This window comes from Vombatus ursinus, unplaced genomic scaffold (genome assembly GCF_900497805.2).
Source record: "Vombatus ursinus unplaced genomic scaffold, bare-nosed wombat genome assembly UNPS02009173.1, whole genome shotgun sequence".
Lineage (NCBI taxonomy): Eukaryota > Metazoa > Chordata > Mammalia > Diprotodontia > Vombatidae > Vombatus > Vombatus ursinus.
In genome coordinates this window covers 3,473,369-3,497,085 of record NW_020948951.1, presented here as the reverse complement: position 1 = coordinate 3,497,085, position 23,717 = coordinate 3,473,369, and the positions used below count along the sequence as shown (strand labels likewise).

General features: G+C 41.0%; 1 protein-coding gene across 2 annotated transcripts in view; it reads left to right on the top strand.

Annotated features, from left to right (window-relative positions):
- ADGRE1 (adhesion G protein-coupled receptor E1) overlaps nucleotides 1-23,717 on the top strand; it is a 57,641-nt gene that overhangs the window by 5,574 nt on the left and 28,350 nt on the right. Inside the window, exons 2-10 of one of the 2 annotated variants that reach the window (XM_027851164.1) lie at nucleotides 812-856; nucleotides 2,614-2,774; nucleotides 3,861-4,031; nucleotides 9,894-10,043; nucleotides 11,166-11,321; nucleotides 11,425-11,544; nucleotides 16,467-16,613; nucleotides 20,703-20,788; nucleotides 22,423-22,506. In XM_027851164.1, coding sequence (XP_027706965.1) covers nucleotides 2,639-2,774; nucleotides 3,861-4,031; nucleotides 9,894-10,043; nucleotides 11,166-11,321; nucleotides 11,425-11,544; nucleotides 16,467-16,613; nucleotides 20,703-20,788; nucleotides 22,423-22,506 — 1,050 coding nt within the window. In that variant the 5' untranslated portion in view covers nucleotides 812-856; nucleotides 2,614-2,638. The remainder of the gene's footprint in view (nucleotides 1-811; nucleotides 857-2,613; nucleotides 2,775-3,860; nucleotides 4,032-9,893; nucleotides 10,044-11,165; nucleotides 11,322-11,424; nucleotides 11,545-16,466; nucleotides 16,614-20,702; nucleotides 20,789-22,422; nucleotides 22,507-23,717) is intronic. The other variant, XM_027851165.1, reaches the window with a different exon arrangement.

Genomic DNA, 23,717 nt, shown 5'->3' with positions numbered 1-23,717 from the left:
TATCCCTTCCCCCTCTTCTACCCATCAAATCATCCCTTATAAGCAAGAAAGCAAAGAAGGCAGCTATATCAACAAATGCTTCAGGTGAGTCTGACCACATACGCGACGTTTCACACACACGGCAAGATGGCATGACGGAAAGAACCCTCATCTTGGAGTCAGAAGACATAGGTTTAAACTTGGCTCTCTTACTTCCTAGTAGTAAGATGTTAATTAAGTCTCTTTCCTTCTCTGGGACTTGGTCACTTCTACTATAAAAAGAAAGGATTGGATTTTATCATCTTTAAGGTCCCCTCTGGTTCTACATCCTGTGATCTCTTGGGTAATATGGGACAGCCCCTAATTAATTGTGTTTTGCTCACAATATAAGCTCCGTGATAGTAGAATTTATTTGGTTCCTTTTATTTGTATCCTTAGCACCTAATACAGTTACTGGCTCATGGTAGGTGCTTAATAAATGCTTGTTGGTTGATGGAATCCTGATGTTCTCCTACCTTTTCCACTCAAATTCTGTTTCCTTCCATCCATGCACTTATCTAAACTTTATATCTCTGAACACTGTGGTTACTTCATCAATGTTGTGTAATTAATGGATGAATGAATGAACTGACCCCCTAGACATACACACACTCCTGGGAGGCTAGAGGGTTCCTTAGCCCTTGAGATCTCACATGGAGGAGTGTACAACTGTTTTCCTGAGGTTTTTGTTACGATGACACATAGTATAGTGCTTGGCATACAGAAAGCACTTACTAAGTGTTTGTTGATGACTTGATAGCTATCAGATAATGACTTTTCTATTTTCTCCTAGGTTTGGTTTATCTCACTTCCAGGATAAGGACACAGATGTATAAAGGTAAGTTGCTTCCTTCAACTAGGAATTAGGGGGTGGTGGAATAGGCAGGGCTGGGGAGTATAGAGAAAGTCAGTAATCTCTAGGAAGTTCATTGGTAGTGAATGGTTTCTCAGGACCTTGCTAGGCAGATATCTTCCTATACTTCTGCTCGATGGAGTGGGATGAGACACTTTGGAGTTATCCATGATGTGGGGCAATATATGAAGGAAGTGGCATTTCAGGCTGAGATGGAAGACACCTAGTCTGGTCTATACTGGAGTTAGAATCCCTTCTACAATATCCCTGGCAAATATCTATCCAACATCTGTTTGAAGAATTCCAGTGATGGGGAACTCACTAACTCCTGTAGCAGCTCCTTCTACTTTGGGGCAGCTCTTATGGTCACCAAGCATTCTTTCCATAGAGTCTGAAATTGACTTCTTTGTTCTCACTCACATCATTCCTACTTTTTCTTTTTGGCACCTTTTCTACATGACAACCCTTCTTCAATTAGACAGCTTGCCCTCTAAAAGACATGTTGCCCTCTAAATCTTTTCTTTCGTAGTTCCATTGGCTAATTGTTGGATGTCCTGAACTTCAGTTCCCCTCACCATTTTGGTCACTCTGTTCTAGAAATGTTCTTGCTCATCACTGAAAGAATCAAAAAAAGGAGATTAGGCTTTTATCACACTCTTTGGTTCATTACACTCTCACTCCCAAATAGAACTCCAGAAAAAAAATCTCTAAAACAAAGCTTGGGTATGATTCATGTTTAGGGATTTTCCAAAAGGGATTTCCTAAAAGAGATTAACAGAGATCTATCTAGGAAAATTACTCAATGAGCAGAGTAGTAGATAACAGGTGTAGGACAGTTACTTATTTCTTCCATCACAAAAGAGATGCTTTAAACACAAAAGACTCATAAGCATATACTGACAAATACTTAAAATATGAAACAATAATTCCTATTATACTCTACTAGGAAGTAGGAAAGAGTCCTACCTTTCAGAGTCAGAAAGGACTTTCGTGGCCATCTAGTGACTAAAGCCAAGTCCAGCCTGAAGAAGAATCCCTTCTAAACCCTACCTGTAAAGCCATGTTTGGATTGGAACATTTCCCCAGGAGCTGGTAATACATCTGGGCCACTGCCAGTGACAGGTGTGCTCTGGCTTCTTATTAAGGGTCATACAGGACCAGAAGGCCCAGGTTGGTTTCCCATTATCCCCATCACTGGGAGCTCTTTTGATGATGACTCATTAATGGGACAGAAGAGAGGAGACTTTCACAATTGCTGAATTGGTATTTCACATTCACCTTGAGCCTGCAGTGTTTGAGTAGCAACTCAAGGTCTATATCTACTTGCCAGACAGACATTTCTGACTTACTCCTCTGGCAGGGGTCATCTTCTCTTCTGAGAAGGGTTTAGTTCTTGCTGGGCAACCAGCATTTAATTAAATGACTCTGTATCTCTTGAGCTCATGATGTAACCAATAGTAGAAACATCCATCTCTCAGGATCAATATCTGACCACTTATAGTCACAGAAAAAAAAAAAACATAGAGCAGAAAAGGCAGTTGAAATATAGTCTCAGGCCCACAAGGCAAGCACATGTACTCACTGCTACACGCATATAGCTGCCATAGTTACTGTTGGAAAGGAGGAGGGAAGAGAGTCAAATGTATTGCCAATCCATGTGTTTAGAAGGGGAGAAGAGAATGAGAGCATACCTTGTTTCTTTTTTTAAAACCCACTAAGTGGATACTCTTCTGTCCCATTAGTGAGTCATCTTCAAAAGAGCTCCCAATGATGGGGATAATGGCAAACCAACCTGGACCTTCTGGACCTTTAATAAGGGGCCAGAGCCCACCTGTCACTGGCAGTGGCCCAGATGCATTACCAGCTCTTGGGGAAGTGTTCCAATCCAAACACCTCTTTACAGGTAGGATTTAGAAGGGATTCTTCTTCAGGCTGGACTAGACTGTAGTTACCAGATGGCCACTGAGGTCCTTTCTGACTCCAAAATGCTATGATTATGTGAATTAAATGCAAATGAATTTGAAGGGGGAGGGAACATTGGAAATGGGAAGGATCAGTTATGATCCTAAGAAGGGATCTTTGATCTGAACCTTAGAGGAATCTGAGTATTCTGTTTCTTTTTTTTTAAACTTTTATTCAGTATTTTATTTTTCCCTAGTTACATGTAAAAACAATTTTTAACATTCGTTTTCAAAACTTTGAGTTCCAAATTCTTTCCCTTCCTCCCTCCCCATTGAGAAGGCATGCAATTCAATATGGGTTATACATGCATAGTCACGCAAAACATATCCCTAATAGTAATGTTATGAAAGAAAACATAGACAAAAAAACTCAAGAAAAATGAAGTAAAAAAAGTTTGCTTCAATCTGTATTCAGACACCATCAGTTCTTTCTCTGGGGATGGATAGCATTTTTCATCATAAGTCCTTCAGAGCTGTCTTGGATCATTGTATTGCTGAGAATAGCTAAGTCATTCACAGCTGATCACCTTACAATATTGCTGTTACTGTGTACATAGTTCATTTCACTTTGCATCAGCCCATGCAAGGCTTCCCAGGTTTTTCTGAGAGTATCCTGCTCATCATTTCTCATAGTACACAGTATTCCATCATAATCACATACCACACCTTGTTCAGCCATTCCCCAATTGATGTGCTTCCCCTCAATTTCTAATTCTTTACTCCCAGAAAATAGCTGCTAGTAATATTTTTGTACATATAGGTCCTTTTCCTTTTTGTTTTGTTTTTTAAATCTCTTTTGGGATACAGACTTAGTAGTGGTCTTGCTAGGTCAAAGGCTACACATGGTTTTATAGCCCTTTGGGCATAGGAACCTGAGTATTCTAGGATGCAGAGATGAGGAGGACATGAAAGTATTCCAGGCATGGGACTTGTGATATATGATTTGTTATTATTATTACCACACTTCAATTTGAAGAACCCATGTACCCCACTTGCACCTGCGTGTCTCATGGTTTCCTTGTATCTAGGCCACTTCCCTCAACTTTCTTCATCATCTGGTGGATGCCTGGACCTCATGGCCTGTCCTAATAATTCAAGGTGCATAGATACAGGAGGTGATTACTACTGTTCCTGTGACCCTGGATTTGCACTGGCCTCTGGACACCATATCTTCACTGACCCAAATGAGAAATGTGAAGGTGAGAGATAGTGGAATCAAATTGGGGAATGGATGGGAGTGGGTATAGACTCATGGGTAACCTAAGCCAGACTTAGCACGTGGACAAACCAGGAGACTCTGAGGCTTCAGGGGCAGAAGCTTGCCCCTGAGAGAGACAGATAGGGGCTGGTAGGTGATGCAGGATTGTCTGGGGAGAAGTGAAGTCAACAGGTATTTATTAAATATCTACTATGTGCCAGGAATAATACTAAGTGTTGAGGATCCAAAAAGGGCAGAAACATGATCTTTTCTCCACACAGAGCTCACAGTCTAATGGGAAAGAGAGAATCTAAATAACTAGATATATACAGAGTAGATGGGAGGTATCTCAGAGGGAAGAGACTAGTGGGTATTGGGGAGAGGGGGAAAAGAATCTTGCAGAAGGTGAGATTTGAGCTGAGTCTAGAAAGAAGACATCAGGTAGAGATGAGGAGGGAGAACATTCTAGGTACTGAGGCAACTGGTGAAAGGACAGAAAATTGGGAGAGGTAGTATCTTGTGTTTAGGAAGCTAATGTCAGTAGATGCTGTGATACAAGGAAGGGAAAGTAAAGCATAAGAAAACTGGAAAGGTAGGAAGGGTCCAGGTTGTGAAAGGCTTTAAAAGTCAAACAGAGGTGATCTTATCAGCCCAGAAACACTCAGGCAGAAGGGTATCTCTGGCTTAGTAGCTGTTGCTGACTCTGAAATAGTGCCTAAGAAAACATAGAAAAAGATATAATCAAGGTATTCAGGGCCATGAAGGGTCTCATGGAGAAGAAGAAATTGAGTTGTTCTGATCAATCCTAGAAGGAAGAACTAGAAACAACGGATGGGAGGCAGGCAGATGGGAAGGTGCAGAGAGGCAAATTTCAGCTCAGTCTAAGGAGGAAAGTCTTATACTGGGAGCTCTCCAGCACTGGAACAGACCCCCGAGGAGTCCTGGAGCTCTCCATCACTTGAGGTTTTCCAGGAGATGCTGATGACCACTTATTAGAGGGAGTCCTGCGCTGGTCTAGGTTGGACTAGGTGACTTTTGAGGTCTTTTCCAACTCAGAGACTCTGGGGTTCTGAGTTTCCTTCTTTGCCTTAGAGGAGAACTGCCAATACTAACTTTTCCATGAATACTTTGGTTTCCATTTGCAACAATACGCCCAGCAGCCTTGGTGTGGATAGCTCTTTTGACCAAATTTATCTTCTGCCTTGATGTGGTTGCATCTTCCCAAAGTTTCCATCTTTAGGGTCCCAATTCTAACTGCACCAGCATGCCAAGGAGGCAAAATTCTACCGATAGTGCCAGCCTCACCTTCAGGAACTCTGACTGTAAAGGTGCAGGAGAAACTCAGACATTATTCATGTTGGAATTCTCTTGGGTTCATTTATTTATTCAGCAGCTAGGTACCATGGTGGAAAGACAATTGAACTTGGAGCCCAGAAGACCTGAATTCAAATCCTGATTCAGACATTTAACTACTTGTGTGTTTCAGTCTCAGTTTGTTTCAGCCTCAGTTTCCCCATCTATAATATGGGAATAATAATAGTACCTACCTCACAGGATTGATGTGAGGACCAATTAAGATAATGTGTATGAAGTACTTTGCAAATTTTAGTGTGCCCTATAAATGCAAATTGTTATTTTTCTCTTTGATGCATAATTTCTGTTTTGGGGAGGTTTGAGAGGTTGTGAGGTTTGGAGAAAATGTCTATATTCCATTATCTTGTTGTTCACATGACCCAGAAGTCTATTATTATTGTCTATCACCTAAATACTTATTTCCTGAGTACAGACTATGTGGCCAGTTCTGTGGTAGGGTTTGGGAGAGTATGGAGACAAGCGTGAGAGAGAATTTTTCTACTCAGAGGGGTTTTAGTCTAGTTGGAGATATGGTAGTATCGACTTCAGTATAATTATAAGGAGATAATAAGAATTGTGAGTGTTTATATAGCACTTAAGATTTGCAAAGCATGGGGCAACTAGGTGGCACAGTAGAGAGAACATCAGCTGTGAAGTCAGAGGACCTGTGTTCAAATCTGACCTCAGACACTTGACACTTACTAGCTGTGTGACCCTGGTCAGGTCACAACCCAAATGCCTCACCAACAAAACAGAACAGAACAAAAACAAAACAAAAGAAAACAAAAACAGCTGATATATTGGGACAGCTAGGTGGTGCAGTGGGTAGAGCTCTGGCCTTGGAGTCAAGAGAACCTGAGTTCAAATCCAGCCTCAGACACTTGACACTTACTAGCTGTGTGACCCTGGGAAAGTCACTTAACCCTGATTGCCTCACCAAAAAGCAAAAAAAAAAAAAAAGATTTGCAAAGCACTTTGCTTTACTCTTCACAACAACCCTGGGTGGGAGATAGGTGCTATCATTGTCCCCATCTTACATATGAGGAAACTGAGACTGAGAGCAGTTAAATGACTTGCCCAGGGTCACACAGTAAGCAAGTGTCTGAAGGAGGATTTGAACTCAGATCTTCCCGGCTCCCAAGTCCAACAGTCTGTCTACTGTGCCACCTAGCTGCCTGTGGTATTAAGAATACCAGTGGTTGGGTGCTGAGGCAGAATGATGTGGTGGCTAGAGCATTGGATTTGGAGTCAGAGGACCTGTATTGGGATCCTGGCACTGCTACTTATAACTTGTGTGACTTCATACAATTCATACAATAAGTGGTTAACACTTTCAGCCTCAGTTTCTTTATTTCCTTATTCCTTCCAGTATACATATTCATATGTAACAGATGTCCTACCATTTCTCACCTGTGATAGGATAGATCCAAAGATATAATAAGCCAGTGCTGTCTTGATATGGGGAGTCCCAATAGATTACTTCAGGCTTGAGGTGTTTGGTGGATCAGATGGGCACATCCCAGACTTTCTTCTTATGGTTACTTGTCAATCATTGGCTCCCATCCTTTGGGAACTCTCTTCTAAATCTAGGCAACTAACAATCACTCAGACCACAAATTCATGGTTAAATGGGAAGTTTAATTAGATTTGTAAATTTATAGTTTTAAAAAAAGTCTTGAGTGGGTGAAGGGACTGCTAAAATCCAGAACTTGGAGAACACATTACAACCAACACCTTGCAACCAAGCATCCTGGTAGGTGTGGTCCCACCATTCCCCTAGTGTCCAGAACCATTCACACACATTTCCTTTACATTTTGGAAATGGCTTTGTTCATCTGGGCTCTTTCCTTATGTTCCCTACCTTGTAAGTCTCAGAATTCTGGATGGTCTCCCTGCTACAAAGCCCTATTCACAAAGCTCCACTCAATTGTCAAAGTGATCTACCTAGAAAACATGTCTCCTTCCCAACTCAATAAACTCCAATGCCTCCATTTCACCTCCAAATACAATATACTCTGTATGGCTTTCAAAGTCCTTCATAATCTCCTCCCCACTTCCAGTTTTCTTACTCCTTACACTCTCTCTGCACATATTCTTTGAGTCAATGACACCACCTTCCTTGCTTTTCCTAGCAGAAGACACTCCATCTCTAGGCTCAAGGTATTTTCACTGACTCTCCTCCACACCTGGAATGCTCTCTCTCCTCATCTCTGCATCCTGGCTTCTTTCAAGTCCCAGATAAAATTCCATCTTGTACAGGAAACCTTCCCCAATCCTCCTAAATTCTAGCAACTTCCTTCTTTGAATTATTTCCTACTTATCCTGTATATAGCTGATTTGTACATATTTGTTTGAATGTTATCTCCCCAATTAGACTGTGAACTCCTTGTATGAAGAGAATATCTTTTAAAAATTTATTTATTTGTTTTTAGTTTTCAACATTCACTTCCATAAACTTTTGAGTTTTAAATTTCCTCTCCTCCCTCTCCTCCCCCCTCCCCAAGATGGCATGCAATCTGATATAGGCCGTACATATATATTAATATTAAACATATTTTCACATTAGTCATGTTGTAAAGAAGAATTAGGACCAATGGGAGGAACCACGAGAAAGAAGAAACAAAACAAAATAAAACAACAACAACAACAACAACGGCAAAAAAGAAAGCAAACAGCATGCTTTGATCTGCATTCAGACTCCATAGTTCTTTCTCTGGATTTGAATAGCGTTTTCCATCATAAGATCTTTGGAGATGTCTTAGATCCTTTCATTGCTGAGAAGAACCAAGTCTATGAAAGTTAGTCATCATGTGGCTGTTACTGTGTACTTCTCCTGGTTCTGCTCACTTCACTCAGCATCAGTTCCTATTAGTCTTTCCAGGTTTTTCTGAAGTCTTCCTGCTTATCATCTCTTACAGCATAATAGTATTCCATCACTTTCATATACCATAACTTGTTCAGTCGTTCCCCAATTGATAGGCATCCCTTCGATTTCCAATTCTTTGCCACCATAAAAAGAACTGCTATAAATATTTTTGTACATGTGGGTCCTTTTCCCCATTTTAATGATGTCTTTAGGATACAGACCTAGAAATGCTATTGCTGGGTCAAAGGGTATGCACAGTTTTATAGCCCTTTGCGTATAATTCCAAATTGCTCTCCAGAATGGTGGGATTACTTCACAACTCCACCAACAATACATTAGTATTCCAATTTTGCCACATCTTCTCCATCATTTATTGTTTTCCTGTTTTGTCATGTTAGTCATTTTGATAGGTGTGATGTAGTACCTCAGAGTTGTTTTGATTTGCATTTCTCTAATCACTAGTGATTTAGAGCATTTTTTCATGTGACTATAAATAGCTTTAATTTCTTCATCTGAAAACTGCCTCTTCATATCTTTTGACCATTTATCAATTGGGGAATGACTTGTATTCTTATAAATTTCACTCAGTTCTCTATATATTTTAGAAATGGGGCCTTTATCAGAGACACTGGCTGTAAAAATTGTTTCCCAGCTTTCTGCTTCCCTTCTGACCTTGGTTGCATTGGCTTTGTTTGTGCAAACCCTTTTTAATTTAATGCAATCGAAGTCATCCATTTTGCATTTCATAATGTTCTCTATCTCTTGTTTTGTCATAAATTCTTCACTTCTCCATAGATCTGACAGGTAAACTATTCCTTGCTCTCCCAGTTTACTTATAGTATCATCCTTTATATAAAAAGTATGTACCAATTTTGACTTTATCTTGGTATAGGATGTGAGATGTTGGTCTATGCCTAGTTTCTGCCACACTATTTTCCAGTTTTCCCAGCAGTTTTTGTTAAATAGTAAGTTCTTATCCCAGAAGCTGGAGTCTTTGGATTTATCAAACAGTAGATTACTACAGTCATCAACTATTGTGTCTTGCGTACCTAACCTATTCACTATATTTCTTAGCCAGCATCAAGTAGTTTTGATTATTGCTGCTTTATAAAACAATTTGAGATTTAGTATAGCTAGGCCACCTTCCCTTGCATTTCTTTTCATTAATTCCCTTGATATTATGGACCTTTTGTTCTTCCCCATGAATTTTGTTATTTTTTTTTATCTCTAAAGATGATTTTTTGGTAGATTGATTGGTATGGCACTGAATAAGTAAATTGATTTAGGTAGAATTATCATTTTTATCATATTAGCTTGGCATACCCATGAGCAACTGATATTTTTCCAATTATTTAGATCTAACTTTATTTCTGTGAAAAGTATTTTGTAATTGTGTTCATAGGGTTTCTGGGTTTGTTTTGGCAGGTAGACTCCCAAATATTTTATAATGTCTACAGTAACTTTAAATGGAATTTCTCTGTGAAAAGAGTATCTTTTGCCTCCTTTAGTATACTTAGTGTTTAGCACAGTGCCTGGCACATAATAGGCATTTAATAAACATTTACTGACTGACTGACTGTGGGATTACAATGTATTACTCTTACCCCAGCTGTGATCTGCATAATTCTTCTCTCTACATTCCAGACAAAGATGAGTGTGCAGATTCCAGAGCATGCCCACCATTTTCCAAATGTATCAACACCCCAGGAAACTACACATGTACCTGCAAACACGGTTTTGTAATGAGGACTAGGAAAAGCCAGGTTAAAGGTCTCCACAGAATCGAGTGCCAAGGTGAGTAGGGCTAGAGTGGGATTCCTGTAAAATGAAGTCTAGTTTTAATGAAATAAGGTCTGGGAAGGAAAGAATTTGAACCTGGCTCTATTTAGATGGTTGGTTAGCTCCCTCTCTCTCTCAGTTTGCGTGTGGATCACATCCCTTTCATGCCTTCACATCCCTGGTGACTTTTATTTATGGCATCCTATGAATTCTCCACAGAAGAGTCACTCAGTGCAATAGAGAATTCCTCCATGTTTTAACTTTTATTTTTCAGATACCCACGAAGTACTTGAACTGCCCATCCTTTATCCCTCCTTCTTGTGCCATAATTGGCTCATCTCTTTTTACGCACCATGCATCTTTCCATTGCCCTTTGGGTAACTTGTAACATGAATTCCTCTAAGATTGGGATGTTCCATGATTGGCAGTCATATTGTATCACTGGGGGTATGAAAGCTATGGACCTTCATGGTAGTGAACCTTTTGAGAGGCAGCCTGGGACAAGAGGAAGAAGGCTGGATTTGGAGTCAGGGGTCTTTAATTCTTTTGCTTTTTAATTTTTAAAATTTAATCTCAGAAAAAAAGACTGGCTTTCCCTATCTCACCCAGGCTGGAAGTTCAGGGGCCACTCATGGATTCAACCTTACTACTGATTGGCCCAGGAACTTTGACATGCTTCATTTCTCACCCAGTTTAGTTTGTACCTCCTTAGTCAACCTGGTGATCCCTATTCCTGGGGACTCAATTTACTGGTGCTGGATTTAGTGTGGACACTCTATCTGCTTATCCCACTGTAGCTCAGAACTCCTGAGCTCAAGACCCACTAGGCTCAACCTCCCTGGTATCTGGGATTACAGGTCTGAGCCACTACACTGAGCTGTCCTGAATTCTAATCCCTGCTCTGTCACTATCTGTGTAATATTGGGCCTCAGTTTCCTCATCTGGAAAATGAGCTGAAAAAGGAAATGGCAAACCACTCTAGTATCTTTGCCAAGAAAACCCCAAATGGGACCACAAATAGTCAGACATGACTGAAATGACTGAACAACAAAATGCTTTGATTCCCATTCACAACAATAAGCTCATTGGCAGCCTTGGTTTGGGGAACTCTTTTGACCAAATTCACCTTCTACCTAGATGTGGATGAATGTTCCCAGAGTCCCAATCCTTGTGGTCCCAATACCAACTGCACCAACACCATTGGAAGATATCTATGCAACTGTTTGTCTGGATTCTCTTCTCCCAGTGGAATTTATTGGATTCCTGGTAGGACAGGACCCTTCCAATGTACAGGTAATTCTCACAGTCCCACTGGTGACTTGATCTTGTCTAGGATTATCTCACCTGGGCTTGTGCATTTTGTGATTTACTGAAAACATCCCTCCCTGCTCTGCAGATATCAATGAGTGTCTCAGTGAAACAGCCTGCCCTCAGCATTATATCTGCCGGAACACTCCAGGGAGTTATGACTGTACCTGCAGTACTGGCTTCATCTCTAGGAACTCTCACTGTGAAGGTACCGAGGACACTAAGAAATGATCTATCTTGGAGTTTTCTTGGGTTCATTTTTTCATTCATTTAAAAAAATGTTTTATTGCCTGAGTGCCTCCTCTGTGATAGGCCCTATGAGAGTATATAAGCAAATGTGGGAGATGGTCCTTGTTTTTAGACTAATTGGAAAAACAAGATATATTTTCTACAATATGCTTGGAAGGATGTTCATTAAGAAAATGAATACTTCAAGGTTTTGGGATTATGGTGACCTGTGGACAGAAGCAGGTGATGCAGAAAGGGACTGAATTTGGAATCTGAAAATCTAAGTTCAAATTCCCTCATCACTGCCTCCCTCCACCAAAACTGCTGATTCATTTGACCAGAAATGTCTGGATGTATATTTTTCTCTCTACTTTTAGAAGTGGTAAAATTGATTCAACAATTGATTCCCTTTTTAGCATTCCTTAAATACCCCAAAGGTTAACTCTCCATTCACCCTCATGGATCCTGCTTGACTGCCAGAAATATAACCCCAACCAGTAGCAGGGCACAATCCTGGCTGTGTTGTAGCCCTGGCTGCTATTCCTTTGTCCTCCATCTACTGCAGTTTTTCTGTGCTGCTCTGGTGTCTTTCTTCGTGCTTTTGATTGCATTATAATGTAACCAATCCAAGTTATGCTGGTGTCAAAATGGACTGGAAGAAGTCACACTTATTAGTGGAAACATTGTCCCTCTAAGTTCCAAGATTATATCCCAACAGATACATTCCATATTGTCAGGGGTACATCAATAAATGTTTAACAATCAGCTCTCCAAAAAAAAATTTGGGCATGGCATAGTTCATTCTTAAACTATATGATTAACACATTCTCCAACACTTTCTTAAGTCTAGACAATCAACAAAACAATTAGTCAATCCCTAATTTGTAGCATTTGCACTGAAAACTGAACAATTAGCTCTGGTTAGCTAGTCCAAGCTGCCTCCAGAACACCTGCATGTAAAATGAAGGGATTAGAATAGGTGATTTCTAAGGTACTTACCAGCTACAAATCCATGATGCTAGGATGATACTCACCAATGCAGGTGCCATGATATAGAGGTGTCAATCATCACATGGTTGGGCTGTAGTATAGCCAGAACTAGATTAAAATGTAATTGTGGGGCAGCTAGGTGGCACAGTGGATAGAGCACTGACCCTGAAGTCAGGAGGACCTGAGTTCAAATCCAGCCTCAGACCAAACACTTGACACTTACTAGCTATGTGACCCTGGGCAAGTCAGTTAACCCCAATTGCCTAAAAAGAAAAAATGTAATTGGGAAATATTCAAAAAAATAAATAAAAATACACTGAGACATAGAAAACATTACATTTAAAAACTAAGTCAACATGTAGACTATAGGTTTTCTTATTGGCCTCTGTTTTCATTTGAATTTGATACCACTGACTTAATAGATGCCTTCATGAATTGCTATGGACCTCCCCCTGCCCAGTCCATTACCTGCTAGTCAATTGCCTGGTGATAATTCTCCCTGCACTTAGCTAGATTAATCCCCAGCAACCTGCCAAACCCATATGAACATCTTCCCTGGTTGGCAGGATATACAAAAGCTTGTGATCTATTGGTACAGCCTTTGCAAAGCTGAGTGACCTCCATGTCTGGGAAAGTTGCCAGAGAAGGACTTTAGGAAAGGAAGGGTATGTATGTCCATGACATAAAAAACCACAGGTTAGTGACATCTTATACATGAGAAACTAGGTAATGTGAAATGAGTTAAATAATACTACCCAACAAAAATCCCAAAGATGTCCCAGGAAAAGTATATGCCAATGTGTGGCATGGACAGTCAGGGGAGGTAGGGAAATCTTAGTGGCTGAAGGTGGTCATTTGGAGAAGATGAGACTTGAGGGGACCTCAGAGACAGGGCAGTTGTGGTGACATGGATTGAGCATGAGATGTAGTCAGAACGTATGGGGTATATAGCTCCATCTCTGGAGCCTACTACCTGCGTAACTTTGGATGCACCACTTCTCTCTGAACTTTAACATGGAGATAATAATAGATGTACTATCTACCTCACAGGTAGGAATAAATGATTATAGGATCATCGTTTCAGAATAGCAAGAGATTTTAGAAGTCATCTGATCCTATACTTCCTTTTATCTCCCTCCCAGATGAAGAAACTACAGGACTGCATATGATTTTCATGTATTGTTGTTATGGAAAATCTTTGAACAGAGGGTTGTTCTTATTTTTTTGGGGGGGGGATAATGTTTTCAGTGTATATTCCCACCAATGGAATTTTTGAATGAGCCAAGGGATTGGATTATTTTTAAAACTTTTACTGCATAATTCTAAATTCCTCTGCAAAACTTTTTTTTTTAAATTTGCACATTCACCAGTAATGAATGAGTATACTTGTTTCTCCACTAGCACTGAATTTCATTGCTTTTAATTATTTTTGTCAATGTAATAGATCTGAGGTGGTAGCTCAAGGTTGTTTTGATTTGCATCTCTGGGTTCATGAATAAGGTTGTTAATTAATGTGATTAACTGAACAATAAACAGAATGATAATGGATTGAGGCAGTATGAAAGCTTAGTAGATAGAAGTCTGGCCTTAGAGTCAAGACGACCTGGGTTCAAGCCCTACCTCTAATACTAGATGTGTGAGCAATGACAAGTCATTTAATCTCTCAGGATCCCAGGAAACTCTTTAAAATTAAATAAAAATAAAATTACATATAACTTATATGTAATGCAGATAATGTAATAGTGGAGTCAACTTGCTATATTGGGTATATTTAAAACCCACCCTATGTAGGAGCTTCATACCTCTCATCTAGGTGTGTGAGACCCCCTCGCTTCTGTCTAGGATTGGCTCAATCCAATCCCAATGCAGGTCTGCATTTCCGTAAATAAGCCATCACCATATTTTGGCATTCAAACTTTCTCAGTGTCATAAAGGTAATCTTGGTGGAGGTAATGCACACCTCTTACTTATCTCTCTAGCTCCTGAGCCCCCCATCAGATATATTTTTTAACTATAAGACTTGTCACTTACAAGGCAATGCATCCATACAATAGGTACACAATGAGCTACTCACATTAAATAATTTTATATCTTTAACATAAACATTTACTTAACAATGAGATTAAATTAATATCATTGATCCTAAATTAAAACAAACAAATAAATGATGAAATACATCACAATACATATGTAAACCCAGAACACACTCTTCCAGAGAAGCACATGATGGAAGAAAACTCATGTGTGTGGGATACCTCACATCTTGGGACTAGAGACTCCAATGCTATTAGTCCACTCAAGAACTTCTGCACCACACAAAATGGTTTCTTTGGATACTGTTTCACTTTTAATCCTTACCACTTTTTTTTTTAAGTGAGGCAATTGGGGTTAAGTGACTTGCCCAAGGTCACACAGCTAGTACGTGTCAAGCGTTTGCTCTGAGGCCAGATTTGAACTTAGGTCCTCCTGACTTCAGAGCCAGTGCTCTATCCACTGCGCCACCTAGCTGCCCCAATCCTTCCTTTTCTTGAGCTGGAAAATCTGCTCCTCTCTACTCAAAATATAGCCCTTCATAAACTTTTTCAGTTAACCATCATCCTTATAAGGGCATTTAGAATGTAAATAGTTCTCTTTAAGACAGAAAGCAGCAAAACATTATTCATTTACCTGGAAGCTGAACTGACCAATCAGAACACAGCTCCCCTCACTAGGAGACCAAAGTAGTCCCTGAACACTTATATGATTTCTCATATTTTAGTCTTAAAATATATATGCAAATTAGTTGTCATATCATCATGCTTTGTCTTCTAAAGTCCTCAGCATGATCTTCCACCTCATTGGTGTCCTTGAAATTGTGTTTATTTTCACTCATATCTCTCTAGTTTTTAAATATATGTTCTTTCTCTGTCTCTTTAAAACTGTTTTCATGCAAATGAGACATCATTCTACCTTGTTGACAAAGACATCCTAGTTCTCACATCTATACTACAGATAAATTTCTCTCCAAAATTGTGCAAAAGCCATCTGAAAGCTGTGATTCTTTATATGCATATTCCCAGCATATATTAAAAAAAGGATTGTTTTACTTACATTAGGCATCAAAAATATCACCTGTAAAAATGGCAATATCTCATATCACTTCATGATCAATATAGATATCTTCTTTTGTTAAAAAAAAGTTTTTCTGTCCTTTTCATCATTAACTACTCCTTATGAAAAAGACTGTGAAGAGACAGTACACATTCTAAATGTTACTGATGAGTCATCAATTTGCACCTGTGGAGGGAATTTCCCACACTGTGGAAATCATGGGTTCAAGCCCTTGGTCTCTGTGTCCTCTCCACCCCCTGTCCCCTACCATATGGTAAGTAATCCAAATGTTATTGCTCCCATTTTGTAGATGAGGAAACTGATCCTCAAGGAGGAGAAGTGACCTGAATGAAGATTCTGACCAGTCACAGCCAGGATTCTTCCTGAAGAATCAGCACTGTTACCTATAGAACCCAGGGCCTGAGAGAGAATTCTAGCTATTACGGGCAGGAAAGCAGGGAAGACAGGCTGGTGGGGGCGGGGGCAAGAGAAGAGATAAGAAAAAGAACCTGTGCCTTGGACACAGTCACATTCTATACATTCTCCAGGCAGCTATCATTCACCAACCTTTCTATTATTTATTCCCTTAAAGAAGTTCCTTTGGCTCTAAACAGCTAGGAGAATGAGCTGTTTTGTTGACTCTCTGTAGAGGGGAGATAGGAAAAAGGACATGACTGGACTATCCTCCCACTCTTTAGCCCTTGAGGTGGCAGTAAGGGTGACCCGGGTGCATGGGGTTGTCTTTGGTTTGAGGTTCCAATGGCATTTGGTTGCAATGGTCAATTTGTGGAACTTGACTGCATTTTCTGCTTCAATCCCCAGATGTAGATGAATGTATGGATGCCACAGCTTGCCCAATGCATGCTACTTGTATCAACACACCAGGAAACTATTTCTGCACCTGCAAACGAGGATATAAGTCAAGCACTTCAGAAGTGAGCTTCCGAGGCCAAGGAACACAGTGCAAAAGTGAGTGAAGTGATTCCTGTAAAGTCTATCTGAGCTGGTCAGCAAGACGGGCAGGGAATTTAGAGCCTGAAGACTCTTTAGTCTGGAGGGATGGAAGCAGAGAGGAAGACCATGATTGTAGTCCATAAAAGCAAGAGACACTTGGATTAGGTAAAAAGTAGCTCATCTATCCAGTTTGGAGCACTAGAACTAGAGAGCACTCTGGGGGCTTTATTCAGGGGTATTGCTGGGGGATAAAAGAAAGGGAGCCTCTCCTCTCTTCTGGGTACACCATTTTGGGAAGGACATCGATAAAATAGAGAGGCAGCAAGGCGTAGTGGACAGAAAGCCAGCCTCAGAGCCAAATAGACTTGATTTTACGTCACCGCACCCTCTACCCATACCACCTGATATAGTGTGGCCATGGACAAATTCACTTAATGTCTCAATGCTTTAGGCAAATCTCTAAGACTATAAGGTCAGAGAAGGTGTTGTTGTTTAGTCACATCCAACTCTTTGTGACCCCATTTGGGGTATTCTTGGCGAAGATACTGGAGTGATTTGCCATTTTCTTCTCCAGCTCATTTTACAGGGAAACTGAGGCTAACAGAGGTCACATAGCTAGTAAGTGTGTGAGGCTGAATTTGAACTTAGGTCTTCCTGACTCCAGGCCTGGCGCTCTATCCATTGTGCCACCTAGCTGCTTTACTGAGAGGGTGCTGAACTGCTTCTATGGGGAAAGCCTTGGGCTGAGGTATGGGAAAGATGGAGTTCCCTACAGCAATGAAATCATATCTCTATTAGGGCAGATAGGTGGTGCCATGGTGTACAGAGCTCTGGGACTGGAGTCAGGAAGACCTGAGTTTAAATCTGAACTAAGATACTTACTAGCTATGTGATAGGCAAGTCCTTGAACCTCTATTTGCCTTGGTTTCCTCAACTGTAAAATGGGAATAACAGCACCTACCTTGCAGGGTTGTTGTGAGGATCAAATGAGATAGCATTCCTAAAGGCACTTGGCAAAATGCCTGGCACATAGTAGGTGTTGCATAAATGTTTAATCCCTTCCCTTTCCTTTCCAGTCCTTGTCTTAATGGATTTAATTGTAAGGATCTAGATGAAGGCAACCAGGATGATAATGGGCCTTGAGTCAACAACATAAGAGAATTGGTTGAAGGAGATAAGCGTGTTAAGTCTAGAGAAAAGAAGACTAAGATGGAGTGTATATATGACATGATTATTGTAGTTGTTATTTAGTTTGTGACTCCATTTGGAGTTTTATTGGCAAAGATACTTGGAGTGGTTTGCCATTCCCTTCTCTAGCTCATTTTACAGATGAGGAAACTGAGGCAAACCGGGTGAAGTGACTTACTCAGGGTCACATAGCTAGTAAATGTCTGAGGCCGAATTTGAACTCAGGTCTTCTTGACTCCAGGTCCATCACTCTATTCACTGCGCCACCTAGCTGCCCATATGTGACATCATAGATGTCTTCAAGTACTTGAAGGCCTGTGCTATGGAAGAAGGATGAGACTTATTCTTCTTGGCTCCAGAGGGCAGAACTGGGGTTCAAGGGATGGAAGCTTCAAAGAAGACAAGTCAGGCTGTATTTCAGGGTGGGGGGGCCCCCTCACTGGAGGTCTTCAAGAAAAGGCTGATGAGTATTTCTTGGTACTCTAGTGATGTAATGTCTCATTGACTCAGGTCAGAGTTTAATCCTTGGTCACAGAGACTCCAGGGGAGCCCAAGTTGCAGGCATACATGTAGGTAGATAATATCCGGGCTCTGGAAAGCTCTATTCTGGAAAGCTCCGAGGGAGACTGACATTTCCACCTTTGGGCAGAACAGGAAGTGGGCCATGGCTGGGGCTTACTTCTCTACTCTCCTGTCTCTGAAATGGGTGTTGGGCTAGAATTATGTCTATCTATCACAAATCTAATATTTGCAGTTGAGGCATATGGTGCATTTTTAGCAGCTCAGGGTGAAAGTGACTTTTCCTTAATTCTCTAAAGTGAAAGTTAACAATGAGCTTACTATTAACCAACTTAGAGAGTTAATTCTCTCCTACCATATGCTTATTACACAAAAGATAATCAAAAATAGTGAAAAAAACATTTATCTAAGCAGGAAGGAAAGTAGAAATTGGGAGAAATTATACAGAATGAATGGAGTCTTTGACAGGATTGAGATAAAATCTCAGTTCAGTCAAGGAGAGAACATTCTCAGCAGAGATGTCTCTCTTAGCCTCTGAGGATGCAGGCTCTGGGAATCTAGGGAAATGTTGGGGAGGAGGAATAGGAGTTGACCTTCTCTACACATCTACAATTCCAGGGATTCCCATCAGCCAGTCCAAATTTTATATCTTTCCTCTCTCAGTCTGTTTCTTTCAAACTCTGAATTCTCTCCTTTTCTAAATGCAAAGTCATGTCCCTCCCCATGTATGGAACCTCTTGAATTTAGAGGTCTCTCAGTCATTCAGGAGTCATATCTCCTCATTCATACCTTGTATAAGCATTCAGTGCCATAAGGCTATCCTTCAAGAAGCCACCTAACCTACCTGGGGCAGGTTGTTACAGCAAAAACTCCTTTCAGGTGTGGTTTCATTAGATTGCTGCTGAAATTCCTTCTGATTCTGAGATTCTGGAACTCTGTGGATCTGTTACATGCTGTGGCTAGTGAGACATGGGTGTCACAAGCAGAGAATGATTAATGATGAATCAGTGACATGAGTAGGAAGTGGGGAAGGAGCTGAGAGGAGGGAGACATTCTTTGAGGCTGGTGTGGTCAGGGAAACCTTCCTAGAATAAGGGACTTGGAGGAAGGAGAGCTTGCACTGATTCCTGAAGAATTACTATAAGGAAATGCCTCCAAACAGAGGGGTCTTGGCCTCAGACCCATCTAGGGTGTTTTTTTCTTTTTAAGTTTGTTCTCTCTTTTCTCCTTTCTAGGCCCTCAGTTTCCATTTCTAAAAGTTTGAGGTTAGACTTCTCAGTCAGTTAACTAGCGTTTATTACGCATTATATTCTAATGTTCTCATATTAGGCAGCATGTAAATAACTAGGTACATACAAGATTTGTTGAGAATAGATGTGAGGTAATTTGGGAAGTCCTAGCCTTGAAAGAAGGAAAGAATTCTAAGAGGTAGAGGTGTTGAGAGAGTGTGTTTAATGTATGAGGGACAGTATGGAAGTGAGATATGGAATAACGAGCTCAAAAATTAGCTAAAATCCAGTTTGCTCATTAACAAATAGGGAATGAAGGGGAGTAACTGTAAAAAAAAGATTATAAAGGTAAGTCAGGCCCAGATTGTGGGTCATCAAACACCAGGCTGAGGACTTTGTATTTTACTACATCCTAGAATAGGGAGCAATTGAAGGTTTTTGAGGAGGGGAATCACATGGCCAAATCTATTTTCAAAAAAGACTTCTGGCTAATCAAGGAAAAGGATAATGGTAACAATTCCCATGTATATAGTAACTCTGGGTTTAAAAAGTACTTAAATTAAAATGACCAAATGAAGTAGGTGGTATAAGCATTATCGTGCATCAATAGTCAATAAACATTCATTAAGCACCTACTTTGTGCCCAGGCACTGTGTTAAGCCCTGGTGATACAACTAAAAAAAAGAGAGTTCCTGTCTTCATGGAACTTACAATCTAATCTGGGGAAGACAATGTTCAAAAAGATGCTGAAAAGTGTGTGTGTGGGGGGAGGGCTGTGTTTCAGAGGGTACATGGCACAGGGGCATGATATTCATGGTGTTGAAAGCAAGCCAGGCAGCTGGCGGGATACAAAAAACTGGTTGGAAATTCAGAACCCTCTAGGAGTCAACTATAACATTCCTCCCACAATACTAGTACAGAACACAGGCTTGATGGGTTGGCTGAGAAGTGTGGGTAGGGACAGTTACATGCCAGGTCCTCTCCTGAGACAATGGGGTGTCTAGCCACACAGTGAGGTCTATGCAATTCCTCTCTTTCCCCTCCCTTCCTCGCACCCAACCCAGTGGAACCCTCACTTCCACTGTACCTTGGCCTGACGGATGCTTTGGGACTTTTAATTATGCCTCATCTTGCTGAAGCATAAAGATGCTTATTTTGGGCCTCCTAGAGATTGCTGTCAGGTGCAAAGCAGACTTGGTGGACCAGAAACAGGTGCAGCGTTGCCAGAGCAATTCAACTGTGCTCCCGGAACATGTAAGTGATGAGTTTCCTAAAAAATGATCTCAGGGCCCTTTGTTGCTTTTGAGGGAATTATTGTAGAGCTGGAAGCAAAAACCCTGGTGATTGTGAAGGGGAGGGGAGGGCAGGACTTGGCTCTAAATGGAGGATTTGTCTGGAAGGTGACCAGTAGATCTATGAGCCAGAGAGCCAGTCCTTGTTCCATCGTTCAATTGTGTCAAACTCTGTGCCACCCCATGGACCATAGTATGTCAATACTGTTTGTGAGATTTTCTTGGCAAAGATACTGGAGAGGTTTGGCGTTTCCTTCTCCAGTGGATTAAGGCAGACAGAGGTTAAATGACTTACCCAGGGTCACATAGCCAGTAAGTATCTGAGGCTGGATTTGAATTCAGGTCTTCCTGACTCCAGGCTCAGTGCTTTATCCACTGAACCACCTAGTTGCTGTCGAAAGCCATAATGCGGGCACCAGGTTTTCTACCATCCTCAGTCAGTAGATAAAAGGAAGGAGAGTCCAAAACCCTGGGCTGGTATTTAGCCTGGGACGTTGCATTATAGTGGTTAAGTTGAGTGTTTTAGAATGAAGGAGAGCAAAAGACCTAGGTAAGATGTCATCATGGCAAGGAGACCCTGCTGTAGGGAATATGGAAACTTGAGTAGTTTCTCCTGCCTATCTTGGATCTGTGTTTCTTTGTACTGTAGGTGTCCTTGGGTAACACTTGTTAGTGGGACTCTGCCAGAAGCTGCCTGAGGGCTTAGGCACAGAATATAAGAAAGCACTGGCCAGTGATGACTCTGCCATGAGCCCAGCAACATTTTCACCCTTGACATCTTCTGAAGCCTTCCCTTTTCCTGTGGCTATACTTGAGTCAAAGGTTGCAGGACTCTGACAGTCTATAGTTGCCAGATGCTGAAAGATGGGCGAGTCAAGTCAAGTCAACAAGGGTTTATTGGTCACTTACCATGTGCCAGATGCTGTACTAAGCTCTAGAATATAAAGAAATGTAAAAACATAGGCCTTGCCCTCAAGGAGCTTACATTCTAATGGGGAAACAGTAAGAAAACAACTCTACTATACATATAAGACATAGAGAGAGGAAAGAGAGGTAATCTCAGAGGGAATGCAACAGCAGTATGATGGAAGAGAGAATTACTTGGCAGATAGTTGTTTGAACTTCTTGGCAATGTGATGAGTCAGTGTCAAGGACCATGGGGAAGGACTGATGACCACCATTGCAAAAGTAACTGTAAATTTCTCATGGAAGTTTGTGTACTTTGTTGCTTATGATTTGTACAAGTTCTCTTGCTTCGAGTCCTATTTACACAGTTTTGATGGTTTGGAGTGTGTTTTACATGTTTGATTAATGACACAACTCCAGCTTTTATCAGACAGTCAGTTTTGACCTGTTTGTATCATATTTTCTCTTCCATCTCTCTCCAAAGCCTCATCATGTCAGTGAGGTGATCTTGGGCTCTCAAGGGCTATTCCAAGGGAGGTCAGTTGAGATTTGAATCCAAGACCTCTGCTTCTAAATCCAGCATTCTTTCTGTTGCCTCATGCAATGGACTGAGTGGTTGGACTCAAGGTCCCAAAGTTCTAGGGACCTCTAATTTAACATGACCTTGTACTTTTTTCCCTTTGGGCGCAGACTTCCTTCTGTATGCTAATGGACTCCATCTTCAGCGTTCTGGAAGACAATTGTGAGAATAAGACCACTACTGTGTCTTTAGAGGTAAGAGTTGAGTCAGAGGAGTTATCAGTATGAGAGTTCATTGAGACACAGACAAGGAAGCTTAGTAACAGTCAGAACTGAAACTAAGGTGGGGAGACTAAGACTTTGCCCCAGGGCTGGGAATTTAGGAAGTGCAAAAATTTAACACTTACTTTACTTCAGCAGAGTACTAGGAGGTGAGGTGAGATGATTCTCCAAAAAGATGCCAGAGAAGTAGAGGAAGAGGACTTTCAGGGACCAAAAGCTATAGAAACTGTGACCTGCAGCTTGTTCCCTCCATTCTGTAGAGAAATCCATAACCTGTCCCATCCAGACCCCTCCCCAATCAAGTCAAGTGCTTCTGGATTTGACTCTTCAGTGCTCTTTCCCCTTCCCTCATTCCTTTTCAGGTGCATTAGCCTCTCTCCTTTTCTCTCTCCATAAGCAACATTTTTTTCAGAGGAAGCAAAACGATTTTTATGATCCTCAAACTCATGAGTTGGACTAGATGACCTTGGAGATCCCTTCCAACTCTAAGATACTATTCCCTAAGGCACTGGTAGTGGATTCTACTCCCCACCTCTATCCCAACTGAATTTTTCTCAATTATGATTTAAATATTTGTATGGTTCTTTTGTTTTTACATTATCTTCATTTTCAAATATATCCATCCCTCCTCTGCCATCCAATGAATAATCCCTTGTAACAGAAAATGAAAAAGAACAGGGTGAGGGAAGCCAGCATCAACCCTATCTGACAATGCATGAAACATTCCACACCCATAGTCCCCCACCTCTACAACATCTTCTCTGGGTCATTACAAATTTGGTCATCACATTAATCCCTCCTTGAAATTTTGAGGGTATATTTCATATTGCTTACCCTGGTTGATAACACTTGTTCTGAGGAGTGGAAGCCCACTTCACCATTTACAGCTCTGTGTCTGGGCTAAGATTTTGACTTAAACCATCATTTTATTTTATGAGCTCAAGGTGAGCAAGATGGAGGTGGTTAAGCACTAGGGCTCTGGGTCTTTATTTCAGAGTTATGAAGGGATCCAGGCCCTCCCCCCACCCTGGCCTCTGTCTCACACTGATGATTCCTCTTCTCTCCTCTTCTCTTCTCCTCTTCTCTTCTCCTCTCCTCTCCTCTTTTCTTCTCTTCTCTTCTCTTCTCTTCTCTTCTCTTCTCTTCTCTTCTCTTCTCTTCTCTTCTCTTCTCTTCTCTTCTCT